The sequence below is a fragment of the Ornithorhynchus anatinus genome, chromosome 12 (assembly GCF_004115215.2).
Source record: "Ornithorhynchus anatinus isolate Pmale09 chromosome 12, mOrnAna1.pri.v4, whole genome shotgun sequence".
NCBI classification, from domain to species: domain Eukaryota; kingdom Metazoa; phylum Chordata; class Mammalia; order Monotremata; family Ornithorhynchidae; genus Ornithorhynchus; species Ornithorhynchus anatinus.
The window spans coordinates 23527277-23543705 of NC_041739.1; the positions used below are offsets into that span (position 1 = coordinate 23527277).

Here is a 16429-nt window from a genome sequence, read left to right on the forward strand (position 1 = left end):
TAGAAAATATATAAATATATGAAGATGTGCTGTAGTGAGGTATGTTTATCAATGAGTGGTGAATGGCACAAAAAAACCACTTCCTTTCCTTCTCCAAAATCAGGGAGGAAGAATTTTATTTTTATGTGTGTGAGGGGGTGTAATTTAAGTGCTTACTATGAGCCATGCTCTCTATTAAGCGCTGGAGTAGGACAAAATGTTAGAAGTGGTGAAGACTACAGTTTTCATGATCCCTGCGTGACACAGTCTCTTTTTATTTCCTCAGTCCAAACACGCTCACAATTATTACAATACTCTGCACACATTAGAAGCTAAATAAATTATTTGGTGGACAGTTGACTTAACTGCTTCACCGTTCCTCTTCCTTACACTATGATTTTCCACGCTATCCCACTTTTTCACTCCTTGACCACAGATAACTCTATTTCTGTTCAGAATGAAATCATGCACGTTCTCTCAGCTTTCAAAATGATTGTTCCCTCTGATTTTGAAGAAGGTGCATTATATAAAATATATCTTGCTTTTTGCTTTATCTTGTGAGTCATTAGTAGAACGCTAATGAAAGGTGAAAACATTGTACTCTAAAAGTAAACACTTACTACTAATTCAATTAGAAGAATCAGTAGCATAAGCACTCAATAATTTAAAAGTGAAATCCAATCAATCAGCGGTATTTATTGAGCACTTACCGTGTCACAGCACAGTGGAATTGGTCCCAATAATGATAATTATTACTATTATTATTATATTTGTGAATGAACTAAGTGCTGGGATAATCATGTCAGCCACAGACCTTGTCCCAAATAGGGTACATGGTCTAAGAGGGTGGGAGAACAGGTATTGAATCTCCATTTTAAAGCGGAGGTAACTGAGGCAAAGAGCAGTTAAGTTACTTCTCCGTGGTCACACAGCATTCAAGTGGCAGAGCTGGGAACAGAATCCAGGTCCTCTGACACTCCCAAGTCCAGGCTCTTTCACATCGTTCAGATGTGGTGCTTCTCAACTTCATCATCTGTCAAAAAAAAAAAAAAAGGGCTTCTCCTCAGCCCACACAAATTTACCTTTTCGTGGTTTTCAATCAAGATTTCCACTACAATGTTTTGAAACTTCAAGTCCATTATGGCAGCTACAGTTTCCTCCTGTGGCCTCATGAGAGTCGGTCCAAACACCACTCCCAAATTTGCCACCGTCATTAGATTTTGCTTGGAGTGGTTTGAAACACTTAATTTGATGAGAGGAAAGAAAAGAAAAAGAAAAAAGGACATCAGAAAACAAGTTATTAGAGCTTCCCGCCATCACTCTTCGAATACACTTTAAATGAAAGTACGTTTCCTCCAACTACGAATTCTAGAAAGTAATCTTATATTCACTGTCTACATATTATGTCATATTTGGACAAGGAGTATAAGTAATTTCTCCTGACCTAAGCTTCATTTTGTTTTTCTATAGCTAAACAAAAACATGGCCCCTGTGAAATGACTATCCCTAATTCAACTGAACAAACGCAGAGGATACGCTCAAGCCTGGAACAAGGTAGGTGTGAAACCAACCTAAGCTTGATAACAGATCTACAGTATTCAGTGTGCCAGAATTTGTAAGGAGGGAGAGGGAGGGGGCATAGAAGTATAATATTGCCTTCTTTCACTTCACATCAAATCCTGAATTGCTGGCAGTGTCATTAAGCAAATACTTAAATGTCTTTATGAACATATTAGATTTCTGTTCTCTTCTCCAAAATATACATGGTGAGTCAAACTTCCAGCCTGCTTTTACAGGTTTGGTTCCTGGTATTGTACACTTAACCACAGTTCCAACCACTACAAACACTGCTTATTGGACTCAAGAAACATCTTTTAGAGCAAGGGAGAGAAAGAAGCAAAAGGAAGAAAATGGGGGCTTACTTTGTTAAATGCTTCACCAAAATATCCAACATTTCTCTGTTTTTCTCTGGGAGTTTGTGAACCAGAAAATGGATAGCATTGACTCTGGATTCTGGGGTGCCACATTCTTTTGGAAAAAAAGTAAAATGGTTAATGAAACAGATGTGAAAATGAACTCATACAGCTGTATGGTCTACCCAGCTTTCTTATCATAGCTTTCTTCAGGACTAGGGCATTGCCCCATATGAATCTCAAATGAATTATTCTTCTCTTCCAAGCCCACACTATCTGAATGGTGTTCAATCACCTACAATTTATTAGCTGAGATGAAAGCAATTATTCAATAGTTGGTATTAATTCAGCATTTACTGTGTGCAGAGGACTGTACTAAGTGCTTGGGAAAGTACAGTACAACAGTATAGGAAGCCGTGTGCCCTAGTGGAAAAGAGCACGGACCTGGGAGTCTGAGGACCTAGGTTCTAAACCTGGCTCCGTCACTTGCCTGTTGTGTGACCATGGGCAAGACAACTCTCTGCCTCAGTTTCCTCAATTGGAAAATGGGGTTTCAATTCCTGTTCTCCCTCCTACTTAGACTATGAGCCCCACGTGGGACAGGACTAGGTCTGACCTTGTATCTTCCCCAGTGCTTAGCAAAGCACTTGACACATAGTAAGCACTTAATAAATATCACAAAACACCCCACCAGCGTTAGTGATACAATCTTTATCCACAAGGAGCTGAACAGTCTACAGGGAAAGGCTTCCTTATCTAGTTTTCTCCTAAAAACAGACAGCTACAACATCCCCTTAAAAGTATCCAACTTATGAGGAGGAGACCGAACATACATTCCACCAGTGTACACAGAGACGAGTGTTAAAGAGGTATGGAGGGAATGCTTTTGTCCTTGGAGCATTTTAAGTTCATTACCTGCAAGGGTGACACAAGCATTATTATTATTAGGGTATCTGTTAAGTGCTTACTCTGTGCCAAGCACCATTCTAAGTGCTGGGGCAGATACAAGGTAATCAGGTTGGACACAGTACTTGTCCCACACGAGGCTCACACTCTTAATCCCCATTTTCCAGATGAGTTAACCGAGGCACGGAAGTAGTGAAGTGACTTGCCCGAGGTCACGCAGCAGACGAGTGGCGGAGCCGGGATTAGAACCCACGGCCTCTGACTCCCAAGCCTGTTCTCTTGCCACTAGGCCATGCTGCTTCCCATTAGCTGATAACACTGCACCCACGTCTCTATATCAGGCAACCCTTGGGACTATACTGAACAAAGACAGCAAGGATCATAAATGGAAACCTGGCTGAAGAAACAGCAGTCGCTATGGCACCACATAACACTATGAAAGCAAAAGATTCTTAGGAATAAACTGCGTATATCCCTGATGCCAATAGCATAATTATCTGAGCTGCTGGGGGCTAATAAATAGTCGGCAAATTCCCTATATGGAAAAAAACAAGCTTTCTGGCAACAACATCCCTCGATATTTCGTACAGACTGAAAAATGACTAAAATAATCAATTTCTTGTTTAAGCTGTCTTTGGAAAAAGGGAGGTGGCTTTTAAGAAATGAACTATGCAAATACTGACTACAATTCCATAAGGGATGAAGTAGCAGTAACAACTGCCTAAATTAAAAAGTCTATACCATTCCCCAGCAAATTGCACCGCACAATTAAGAAAACGAGCGACAGAAAATGCAACCTCTGTGCATTCCACCCATTAGTCATCCAATTGCTCTCCAAGAGAAATAATCATTCTTAAACATTTGAATTTGAAACTGAAAAAAGTATGCTGGCAGACTAGTTTCCTTGCCACTATGAATATAGTTTTCCTTTCCCCAAAAGCAGGTTCATGTTTTAAGAATCATGACCAAATCTATCTCTCTCTCTCTCTCGCACCTCGACACAATCCACACCCAATTTCCTTCTCTTCCAAATAGCTATGCGATTTTTTAATTTGTTAGTGTAAAACCCCACCCAAATTTTTCAGAAAGGCTTCCAAATTGCTTTTCCTTCCCCTTTCACCAAGTTTTCCAGCACACTTCGGTGGGCCAGGTTGCAATTTTTCAGATGGATTATTCCTAGCCATTAGAGTGCCATTTGTCTCTGCTGTTTGGATATAGTGAAAAAAACTCATAATGGGAAACCAACATCTGTCCAGGAAGGAGAGCCCCGAGAATCTGGCTGCTTCACTCAGAGCTTGCTTTACAGTGAAGAAATGGCAACACCCGGGAACCGTTTTACCCTGGGCCTAGAAGATTTTTGTCCAGATCTAGATTTCCCCTCTAGACTGCAAGCTTGTTGTGGACAGGGAATGTATTTACCAATTCTGTTATACTATACTCTCCCAAGTGCTTAGTACAGTGCTCTGCACACGGTAACCGCTCAATAAATACCATTGATTGATCTGCAGTCCATACTTGCCTTCCCCTAAAAATGCTACTTATCACACTCCTCAGTAAGAGGAAACTGCAGAGTTATTGTACGAGTTCAGGGAAGATTCCAGGCAGAGCATGGCAGATCAGTCATCCCACCCCTATGTTTATTCAATCCTACTTAGCACTTACTGTGTGCAAAGCACTGTACTAAGCGCTTATGTGGCCAGAAAACCCTGGTCTCCTCCCCAATCAACTTCAAGTAAAAGCAGAGCTAGAGTCCATATTTCCTGATCTCCACAACCATGCTCTGAGGGTTCTTATTAAGTATTTAATACGTGTCAAGCAGAACGGGTACTGAATTCACATTTTACAGATGAAGAATCTGAGGCACGGATAAGTTAGATAAATTGCCCAAGGGAGACAGCAGACCAGTGAAAAGCAGTGAGGCTTAGTGGACTAGCCTGGGAGTCAGAAGGACTTGGGCTCTAATTCCGCTCTGCCACCTGTCTGCTGTGTGACCTTGGGCAAGTCACCGCACTTCTCTGTGCTTCTGTTACTACATCTGTAAAATGAGGAATAAGACTGAGAGACCCAATTTGTACATTCCAAGTGCTTAGTACAGTGCTCTGCACATAGTAAGCACTCAATAAATACTATTGAGTGAATGAATGAATGAATATGAAATGTGTCCAACCTAAGTTACTATGTACCCCAGCAGTCGGTACAGTGCCTGGCAGAAACTGAATTAGAACTCAGGACCTCTGACTCGGTTCTTTCTACTAGGATACGAGATTTCCCTTAACTACCAGCAGGGGTAAGGCTGTAAATACTTAGAATATAAATTCCTGAAGCCAACACACACATTCCCACTGAGACTAATGAAGAAAAGAAACCAAGTGGGAAAGCCAAGTGGGAGAAGCAGCGTGGCTCAGTGGCAAGAGCCTGAGCTTGGGAGTAAGAGGTCACGGGTTCTAATCCCAGCTTCGCCACTTGCCAGCTGTGTGACGTCGGGCAAGTCACTTCACTTCTCTGGGCCTCAGTTCCCTCATCTGTAAAATGGGGGTGAAGACTGTGAGCCCCACGTGGGACAACCTGATCACCCTGTATCCCCCAGCACTCAGAACAGTGCTTTGCATATAGTAAGCGCTTAACAAATACCACAATTTTAAAACATACGTATCTAACAAACACATCAGAAGGAAAAGCTAAGTAAGTGAACTCAGGACAGATGCAAATGACAGAGAAAAGTCAAAGGTCGATTTACAAATAAGACATGGAGAGCAGTCATGATGGGCTACTTTGACTGTGGATTAACTACCAATGGTTATTCAGTCATAATTCAGAATTGTCTCCAATTTCTCCAAAAATCTCTCAAGACGTGCCTCGCACTTGAACCTCTTTATTTCAATCCCTGCTAGCTGCCCCAAAACTCTCAGAAAGTAAAAACCCAGCAGACTTGAGACTTTTGTTCTACTCTTTAGATGGAGGCTACAGTGTAAAGAACAACACAACTGTCTAAAATTGGAGGCTTCTATTTAAAATGTGTCCTTTAACCATCCACTCTATTACATGAACGCTTCCTTTGTAAGTTTACTGCAGACCCCATTCCAACCACAACTCCATTTGGCTACGAATCTACGCCAGGGATAACCAAACCCTCTGTAGCCTCTTTTACAGGGTCACTCATAGAATGCATCTGTTTACGTAATGATACCACCTTGCAACTTACATTCAATTTAATCTGCCCATATAAATACTTTACACTCTTATTTGCAAGCCCCTGATTTTATTACTACTTGTGAGTTCTGACCTCTCTGGGACTGCTCTGACTGTGTTTAAGTTTGCCAATTCCAATGACCACAGTGATGGTGTAAGCGTGCAGCCTCGTTAACATATAATACATATAGCTTATGGATCTTTAAAACCCAACCCTGAAATCACTTTATCTTTCCCTAACACTCACAGTCCTCTAGACGAGAACTGGCACTCTCCTAATTTTTCCAGTCTCTGAGGCAAACAAGATGAAACAATTGTCCTCCGACTTGAGTTTCATTTCTCTTCCCACCGTTTGCCAAAAATGCCGCAGGGGAGAAAGCAAAACGACCAAGCATTCGCTTGAGTCTGGGCCAAGAAAACTTTTTCCCCTTTCCCTCCCTCGTGCAACTCCTCTCTTTAAAAAGTCCACTTTCATTTGAAAACAAATGGCTGAACAGTACAGTATTTCTGCCGTTTTCAAAAATCTCATTTTAAGCGGTATGGGCTCATCGAGGCTGCACATTCCCCTCCTCCAGCATACAAGCAAGTTTCTGGCCAGCCTGAGTAAAGACCTCACAGGACGACATTTCCAACAAGGTCCAGCAGTAACTCATGGGATACAAAGGATTTGATACTTTTTTTTTCCTTCCAGAAGACTGTACAAGTCAGTAGTTTATTTAAAAGAAATTAAAAATAGAGATCGCACGAAAAAAATCAGTGTTCAGCACAGGTCTGTGGACTGGGGCCAGGCATTCAAAAGTCTGCTGTTATAGTCATCTGGTAAACTTACCCAATCACTGTGTGCCTTCATTTTCTCATCTAATAAAGGCTTAAAATAGCTTATGAAAAATATTGTTTAAAAATCAAAGAAAGGCTAAAAGAGATATAATATACATAATGTAAAAATGCTAACAAATGAATTCAACATGCTCTCAAGTTCTACCTCTCCATGATCACTACCCCTCAACTCTTCTAATGTTCTCCCACAGATCTATTTAAATTCATTAGGGGCATGGAATGTGCCTGCTAATTCTGTTGTACTGTACTCTCCCAAGCACTCAGAAGAGTGCTCTGCACATAGTAAGTGCTCAATAAATACCACTGATTGATCCATTTCTAAAAGATAATTTGTTTAAAAAAAAAGCTCTAAGTTTCAATGGGTGAATTTGTGAGCTCCTCAAGTGACAGGGACACCATCTAATTTCCACCAGTGTAGTCTCCCCCAGTGATTAGCACAGTGCTCTCTGCACAAAGTACTTAATGAATATTATTACCACTACATATAACTATCACACTACTGAGGAACTATACCACTCATTTTCCTCAACAGATAAACATGTTAAAAAAATAACTTTTTTCCCCCAAAGAAATGCTGGGCAATTATAAATTTAAACTTTTTCATTTTTTTCATATTTGATTTTGCATTTATGAGTATCATTATCACAAAAATTTAATTAACTGAACTGCACCCAACTACTTACTGGCAGGAACGATGAACTGTCCATGTAACTCGTACGTCATGAGGGGCTCGGGAAGACTTCTGTTTAAAGAAAAGAATCATCAGACACTGCAAGTTTACTAGTATCAGTCTTAGTCATATTTATTTTGAATAAAAGAACTCTGTAATACACTGCAGGAGTTACCTGCCCCAATACTTTGAATAATGTCTTGGAAATGACAGAGGTGCATAGTTTAGTACAAAACAACCAATCTTGAATAGTACCTTTGCCAAAAGGGGCTTATTTAGAGGGCAGAGCACAAATCCTTAGGCCATTGGTTTTTGGGTGGTTTTTGTTTTATTTTTTTTTTTTACAAACACCATAAAGATTGGGAAAAAAACAATCTGCACAATCCAGGTAATGGTCAAGTACAGGACATATGAAAGATGTTAATCTGAGACATTACAGGTAGATCAAATAAAAAATGACAGAAACCTTGCCAGCTATCTATCTACCTAAAGATATTTTGGGTTTGGGGTTTAAACTGCAAAACTAAGTAAACTATTAAAGCCGGTAAGATACTGGTAATTATATGACTGAATCACTCCCTACACCCAACCCCATCAATTCTTTTTTTCTCTTTTTTTAATGGTACTTTTTAAGCACTTACTGTGTTCCAGAGAATATACTAAACGCTGAGGTGGATACAAGCAAATCACATTGGACACAGTCCCTGTCTCATGTGGGCTCACAATCTTAATCTCCATTTTACATTTGAGATCCCTGGGGCACAGAGAAGCTAAGTGACTTGCCCAAGGTCACACAGCAGACAAGTGGCAGAGCCAGGATTAGCACCCGGCCCTTCTGATTCCAAGGCCCATGCTCTTTCCACCAGGCCACATTACTCTATGTAACCCGATTCTCTATGTAAACCAAAACAACCAACCAAAATAGTGGTGCAAACAAGTCTCTCACCCTAGAGGGCAAATGTGGACCAAAAATTCAGCCCTCTCACTTCTTCTGTCAAACTGAAACACTGGAATGGTCTGGAACCCTTTAAAAGTGTCTACCACTGCAAAATTATTGGGTATCTTGGCTACATCTAAAAACATACTCAACAACACAATTCCCTCTCACAATCCAACTTAACCCACATTCTGAAATCTCTAGGGGAAAAAAAAAAACAGAGAGTGACTAACAGGAAGAGGTCAAGAAGAGAAAAAAGCTAGTTTATTTGGCACAAGACAATGAGTGGACGTCAAAAGGAAAACGAAGTTGGGGGGAGGGGAGAAGGGTGAGTGAAAAGGTAAAAAAGAGCACCTCAGTGAATTTTTCTTTGAATTTTGATGTGAGGTGCAAAGCAATCTTTTTAGCAAACATTAAACTAAGCACAGTGTTATTACTTATTACTGTATCTCTGTGTTTTTCTGGGCTTAAAAATCAATCAATCATATTTATTGAGAACCTACTATGTGCAGAACACTGCACTAAGCACATGGGAGAGGACAAGAGAATTAGTAGACACAGTCCCCGGCCATAACGAGTTTACAATCTATAGGGGGAGACAGACATTAATGTAAATTATTTACAAATACATACACAAGTGTTGTGGGGCTGAGGATGTGGGGAATATCAAATACACAAAAGGTAATAATGCTGGTATTTGTTAAGCGCTTACTATGTGCAGAGCACTGTTCTAAGCGCTGAGGTAGATACAGGGTAATCAAGTAGTCCCACATGAGGCTCATAGTTAATCCCCATTTTACAGATGAGGGAATTTAGGCCCAGAGAAGTTAAGTGATTTGCCCACAGTCACATAGCTGACAAGTGGCGGAGCTGGGATTCGAACCCATGACCTCTGACTCCCAAGCTCGGGCTCTTTCCACTGAGCCGCGATCCAAGTGCATAGATGCCACAGATAGGAGAGGGAATCATGGAAAAGAGGACTTAATTAGGGAGGGCCTCTTGGATGAGATGTAACCTTAATAAGGCTTTGAAGGTTGGGAGAGTGGTGGTCTGCTCTTATACCTACTCAAGACATGCTTAATAAATAATACCAGTGCAATATTAAAACAATATTAAAATATGTAGACTTTATGCAATCTGTGTTTCCAATCCTCAAGCACTTAATGTGTTTTAGAAGAAAAATATAAGTGTAGGTGTACATCTGCATATATTTTAAATAGATAAGCAGGAAATGTGAGTGTATTACAGATTATGGAAGTGGACGTGAATTTTTTTCACCCCCCAAAAAATAATCAATTTCATTTAAAAAGTTGTTTAAAGAAAGCACCTTGGCAGTAAACTAGGGCACTGATAATCAAATTAGAGCGAGTCTGTCAGAACACTACACTTTGAGATGGGTCCTTTTTTCTTGAAGTAATTGAAAATAGAAAGTTTCTGGCTTTCTATCATCATAATCATCATCATCATTTAAGCTCCTCCTGTTGACTGTAAACTCTTTGTGGGCAGGAATCATGTCTACTAACTCTGTTTTACTGTACTTTCCCAAGTAGTTAGTACAGTACAGTAAGCACTCAATATATACCATTAAATGAATGACTGATTGGTATTTATTAAACCCTTATTCTGTGCCAAGCACTATACTAAATGCTGGGACAAATACAATATAAGCAGATGGGACCTATTCCTTATGCGGCATGGGGTCACTAGTGTAAGAGGGGAGATTGGCAATTCTGCCTACAATTCCCAAGAGTGTGTTATCTGCTGCAATATATTTATGAAGTAGAAAACCAGGGTAGCAATGCCATGAAAACTGCTGGGGTTAAAGGTCAAAAGATAAGAGGGCTGAATTCAGATCTATATCATTTCCTCCCTTCCTATTTGATATGATCAACTTAGGTTTTATTTTTTTAGGTCATTTATCTTTAAAGAACTGTTTCAAGAATCTTAACCTTTACTCTCTGGTTACCTGACTAGACTTAGTTTTCCATTCTTCTAGCCTCTCCTTGGAAATGGGGATAGGCTAGACGCATTTAAATAGCCCTGGGCTGAGAACACGTCTACCAACTGTTATACTGTACTCTTCCGAGCATTTAGTACAGTGCACTGCACACAGGAAGTGCTCAATAAATACCACTATTTGACTCACTGACACAGGAAACTGTAATCTCCGTGAGGGTAGGGATCATATCTACCAACTTTACTGTATTGTACATTCACAAACACTTACACAGTGTTCTGCACCTAGAATGTGCTCGATAAATATCACGGATTGATTCTGCCAAGATTTAACAGTCTTCCCTATGAATATATAGCACTATATATTCATGCTTTCTGAAAAGTAGCTAAAGAGACATTGATTTCTCCCCCACTTAGACTGTAAGCCGGTCAAAGGGCAGGGACTGTCTCTAACTGTTACCGATTTGTACATTCCAAGTGCTAAGTACAGTGCTCTGCACATATAGTAAGCGCTCAATAAATACTATTGAATGAATGAATGAATAATTTAAAACAAACTAGTCAAAATCCCAACAGTGATCTGAATACTAACATAAAAGGCAGATGAAGGTATAGCTCAGGGCCGCAAAAGGCACATAAAGATATACTGTGTTTGTGTTTATGAGAAGCAGTGTTGCTTTGTGGATAGAGCATGGGACTGGGACTCAGAGGATCTGGGGTTTAATTCCAGCTCTACCACTTGTCTGCAGTATGACCTTGTGAGAAGAGGTTTGAAAGAGGTTTGAAAGAGGCCTGACTTTGTGAGAAGCAGTTTTATTTACACCACTGCAATTTACATATCAATGAAAATTCACTGACTTTTTCAAATGGACACACTCAAGGATTCTTATTCTGAGACAGTGACTCAATAAAGGATTAATCCAAACTTGACAAACCTCACGCAGGGGTGAGTAGAGCAAGCAGAGGCAGAATCCACCTGGATGAGCTACTCGAGGGTTCTGGCCCTAAGCTTCACAACAGGAAGGGCTATCCTTACAATGGGCCACTTCCACATAAGCCTTCAGTGTGGGCCCTGTTTGACCCTCAATATAACGATCAGTAGCAGTAAGGTGGCGAGTATTGCAGTAGGCAATCTAGCAGATGGATACTTTCCTCCACATTAAAACTGCCTGGCCAGGAAACATTAGGGGAAGACCCTCTGCCAGGGGGCCTTGAGATCCTACAGCTTCCCAACAGGGCTATAAGTCACATCCTCTAACCTTCAACCTTCTGGGTCCACCAATACCCATCAAAAACAAAAATACCAAACGGCCTCAGATTATACTCCAAGTACAAGAGTTTAGTGAGAAGCAACCAAATTCTGAATCAACTCCCTGAAGCTTTGATGCTTCGCCATTACTGATTTTGACTTCGAAAATGATTGCAGTGGGACTTACGGGTCATTTCTGAGCCCCTTATGCCTCACCTGTTACGTTGTCATTTTGGGAGGTTGGAATACCATGCCAGTATGGCTATAATATGTCCTCACTGAAATGCATCTAATTATCATAACCTAAAACCCCAGATTAATTATGATGCTTACAGGGAAGGAGGAGGTGTTGGGTTGTTCAACAAGCTGACTGGAACTGGGGAACTGGAAGAGGCAGTAAGGGCGATCACTTAAAAAAAACACACCCAACCTCTTCAATCAATCAAACTTACTGAGCACTACGCGGTTGGGAGAGTACAACACAACAGAGTTGGTAGACATGTTTCCTGTCCACAAGAATCTTACAAATTCCTAGTCTATAGTATTTATTCAGCAGCTGTTGTGTTCAGGGAATAATTCTAAGCACTTGGAAAGTACACTGGAATTTCCAAAAATGATCCCTGCTTTCCAGAGCTTTAGAATCTAGTTGGGAGAGATAGACACTGAAATGATTTACAGACTGGAGGAAGAAGGAAAGCAAATCTATAAGTCGTATAATCAATCCATCCACAGTATTTGGGCACTTCCTTTGTGCAGAGCATTGTACTAAGTGCTTGGGAAAGTACAAAAGAGTTGGTAGTTGGAATCCCTGCCCACAAGGAGCTCTCAGGCCCCAGGAGGAGCTTATAGTCTATAAAAATATTATCTATGGCTGTGAATACCTAAGTCCATGGTTGATGCAAAATGCTGGAGTGGTAGTAAGGAGAGAAAATCAGGAAACAAGAGAAATTAATCAGAAAAGACTCTCTGGATGAGATTTCAGAAGGGCTTTGAAGATTAGCTTTGAAGTCTACATGGTTTCTCTACTCTTGTACTTATTGTGTGCTTTTCACTTTCCTCATTAAAAATTAAATACCAGCATTTCACTCCTCTAAGTTGCAATACAAAATACTCTTGGGCTAACTTCCACCCAGTAAATTCACCAACAGGCCGGAGATGTCTTACCTCAAGTACTGCTTCAGAGCACTTGTTATTGTCTTCACTTCCCAATCTGAAGAATTTTCCAGGTCCACTTCACTACATGTTTTTGCATCTACAGAGTGACACAAAAGATAAATTAAAATCTGTGACAGAGAACTTACTATTCAACTCACCTGACAATACCATAAATAGTCAATATTATTTACCAACTATAAGATATGCATCTAAACATTTTTGTTTGTTGTAATAATAATAACAATGAGCTTGATTCTCCAATGGACTTGTCTCTTATCTAAGGGTCCGGCTAATCGAGCAATGCACCCCCTGGAACCACAGAGAGAAAAGCCACTTCACTCCAACCCCTCTCTTTATTCTGTTAAAGCAGGCAAACATTTTACTATATGCTGCCGGACACAAAGGAGGCCCAAGAAGCAGCGTGGCTTACAAGATAGAGCTTGGGCCTGGGAGTCGGATAGTCATGGGTTCTAATCGCGGCTCGACCGCTGGTCTGTTGTGTAGCCTTGGGCAGGTCACTTCACTTCTCTGTGCCTCAGTGTCCCCAACTCTAATACAGGAATTATAGCCGTTCTCCCTCTTACTTAGACTGTGAGCCCCATGTGGGACAGGGTCTGTGCCCAACCTTGTATCACCCCAGAGCTTAGAATAGTGCTTGACACATAGTAAGCACTTAATACTACAATCATAATAATAGTGCTTTATCAAGATATTCAGAAGCTCTACTATTCCTCATGTTTCAAGGGAGGAAAGCGAGGTGCAGATTTAATAGAGTAATGATTTGCCACAAGGTGACAAGGTGCTATCTTCCCCCAGTATGATTCTCAAACTACTAGCTATATTAGGGTCTTGAACACTACCAGGCAATTCAAAAAGAACAACCAAACCTTAAATGTCTCCTTATCAATATACAAGCTGGTAAAGGATCATGGCAAACGTTTGGGTTGCCACACTAAATTAATGAAGTTCTAAAGAGAACGTACACTGTAAACGCTGTGTGTCACATCTCCTCCCTCAGCCTTTTCAAGTCCATCTTTAGTCAAATTTATTTGCCATTTTTTTCCTGATTAGTAAAACAGTCCAACTAGTTCCCTGTCTCCCCAAAATGTACCTGGCTGCTCTTTGAAGGTCAGATGTTTTCAGGAAAAATAGCATCCAAAGGAAGAGGCATGCCAAAAATTAAATTAAAAATTAAATAAACAACTCTACAAAAAAGGAATAGGATCCTTAAGCCTTAACTCTTCTTCCACAGTTGATTTACGTGTTTATAAAGCCTAGGCTCAAATTGAATGAAGTATTTACATACAGGGTATGTAAAGAAAATTGTTATTGGTTCAGTAAGCATAAATGGGATACAGGCTGGATCCCAATGGATAGGCAACTTCAGTGGTTCCTTCAAACTGCACAGAAAAAAGTACAATCTGGTGACAGAGGCCCTCTATCTCTGATTTACACCAAAAAGGTTCTTTCTCCTTGTCCCTGACTTTTGTCAACTTTATTTCATGCTTCTCTATCCAAGGGGAAAAGGTGAATGTATTTTCTTTGCAGCCACAGAAAAGGAAATACCTTTTAAGTGTTTAGGAAAAAATAAACTGATGATAGATACAGAGGGCTGAATACCCTTAACTAGAAAAAGGCCTTTGGAATTCAAGGGTGATGAAGGATGAGGTACAACTCATGTCACTTTCTAGCAATTTGAAAATAAGGGGTAACAGGAAATTGTGGCTATTTTAGAGTCAAAACATCACACAGTCAAAGTCAATTACTCAAGAGGTCTTGTGACTTTTTCAAAGCACTTCAACATTTCTTGATTACGGCAACTGACAGCAGTATGCAATAAACTACAACAATGGTAATTGACACTGATTACATTTTGATCAGTTCATCCAATTCAGATCGCATTTGTTACCGAGCTTGTCAGACAAGCCAGATACATTTAAAAAATCAAATTAAGCCCACTGATTAAAGGTGCAGTCCTTTATAACTGCGACTAAATAATTCTGTTCTAAAGACTGTGCCAACCAATTACTTCTGTAACTGAATATTCTCTCTCTCATTAAATTAATTATTTAAATCTCATTTTAACATACAAGTCAGATAACACTTTCTATCAACTGCTACCCAGCAAACCTCCAACCTAAGCTCAAAGTAATCAAACAGAAATCTTTTAGTTTTCGATTTCCAATAGGCTACCCTTCAGAGTGCTCAGAAAGCCATATCTTTTCCAGAGAAAAGAAACCTTCCTCTTAACTTCATGGAATAAAAAGCAGCTGTCACATCAGAAGAGAATGACTGCCTAGTGTCTATGTTTCTAATCCACTATTATATCTTCACTGTTTTCAAATAACTCAATCATTCTCAGCTCTCCTGTGTGCACAGAAGATGCATTTGGCTAGATGGAATTTGTAAGTAATATATTTGGCATTCAAGCTTATTTGAACAGCCACTCAGAAAGTGTGGTTTGCTTCAAAAAATAGGGTGAAGAATCTTTCTGTGTTTGCAGAGAACCAAAAACTATAATCCTGCTTCCCCCAAATTTAGATGAAACTAAACAACAGTGCTAAGTATCCATTTACAGTCTCTAAAATGTTTCCGCATTTCCTGTTCTATGCATTATTTTGAATATGATCAGTTACTGAGGCTAAAAAATCTAAGTCTCCTTTAAACGTAAGCCATCAGGGACTGTTCCTTTCTCCTACATGATTACTGTGGACCCAGCCAGGATATATGAGAAAGCAAAATTGATGAACTTCAAGAATTGGAAAAACACACCTTATGGTCATTAAGGCTAGGATTTGAGGCAGGTAATGTTGAGTAGATTTTTTCTGAATTATGGAACTGGAGAACCATGATCTCCAATGACTAAAAGTGAACAGGTGCAGGGAGGACAAGATTTTTTAAAATAAGATGCTCTTCTAAATTATTTCTGCCATTCCTTTGAGAAGCCTTCTCTTTGTGTATAAATCACTTTGAAATTGTATCTTAGAACCCAGGACGTCTTAAATATTTAAATGGAACAAACTGTACAGTGATAAGACATATGTTGAATGTGCCAAACCATGTAGATTAATAGATGGTATCCAATGAAATGCCAATTAATAACACTGAAAGGGCACAGGGTGAGGTAATCCACTGTACTTTTAGTGATATCAGCTATTCATATTTTTCTAAAAATATTAAACATTCTTAAAGGAATTTTAGAATTTTTTTTTTTCCCCAAAGGAAACTGTGGAAAAAAAACACATGGAAAACATGCTTTGGAAAAGTTGAAATCCACAATGAAACAGGGTAACTATCAAAAATCAGAATGGCAGAGTACCAAAAAGCTAAGGCAATTAAAGATTAACTTAATCTTTAAATTAATCAGGGAATGAATTAGTTGCAGGTCAATAACTGAAGTTTGGGCCAAGATGCAACCTTTGGTTCTTTGAGGAGAATGGACTCAAAATATTGGAAAGATTAGATGCGAAAGACACAAATAAATTACATGTGGCAGGACCACTAACTGACAATAGGGAAAATGAGAAAAAAGGTCAAAGACTTATTCTTTCTGGTTAGATGTCACTAAAGGAGCCAAGAAGGACTCTATCTTAATGACGACATTTTAGTTTCCCCTAATTAAAAATACACTTTACTTG

The 16429-nt window shown here is 39.7% G+C and overlaps 1 protein-coding gene across 1 annotated transcript in view; it reads right to left on the reverse strand.

Annotated features, from left to right (window-relative positions):
- ARHGAP10 (Rho GTPase activating protein 10) overlaps positions 1 to 16429 on the reverse strand; it is a 233620-nt gene that overhangs the window by 65744 nt on the left and 151447 nt on the right. Inside the window, exons 15-18 of the mRNA XM_029077118.2 lie at positions 12801 to 12888; positions 7508 to 7566; positions 1902 to 2007; positions 1062 to 1221 (exon numbers count right to left, since the gene is read on the reverse strand). Coding sequence (XP_028932951.1) covers positions 1062 to 1221; positions 1902 to 2007; positions 7508 to 7566; positions 12801 to 12888 — 413 coding nt within the window. The remainder of the gene's footprint in view (positions 1 to 1061; positions 1222 to 1901; positions 2008 to 7507; positions 7567 to 12800; positions 12889 to 16429) is intronic.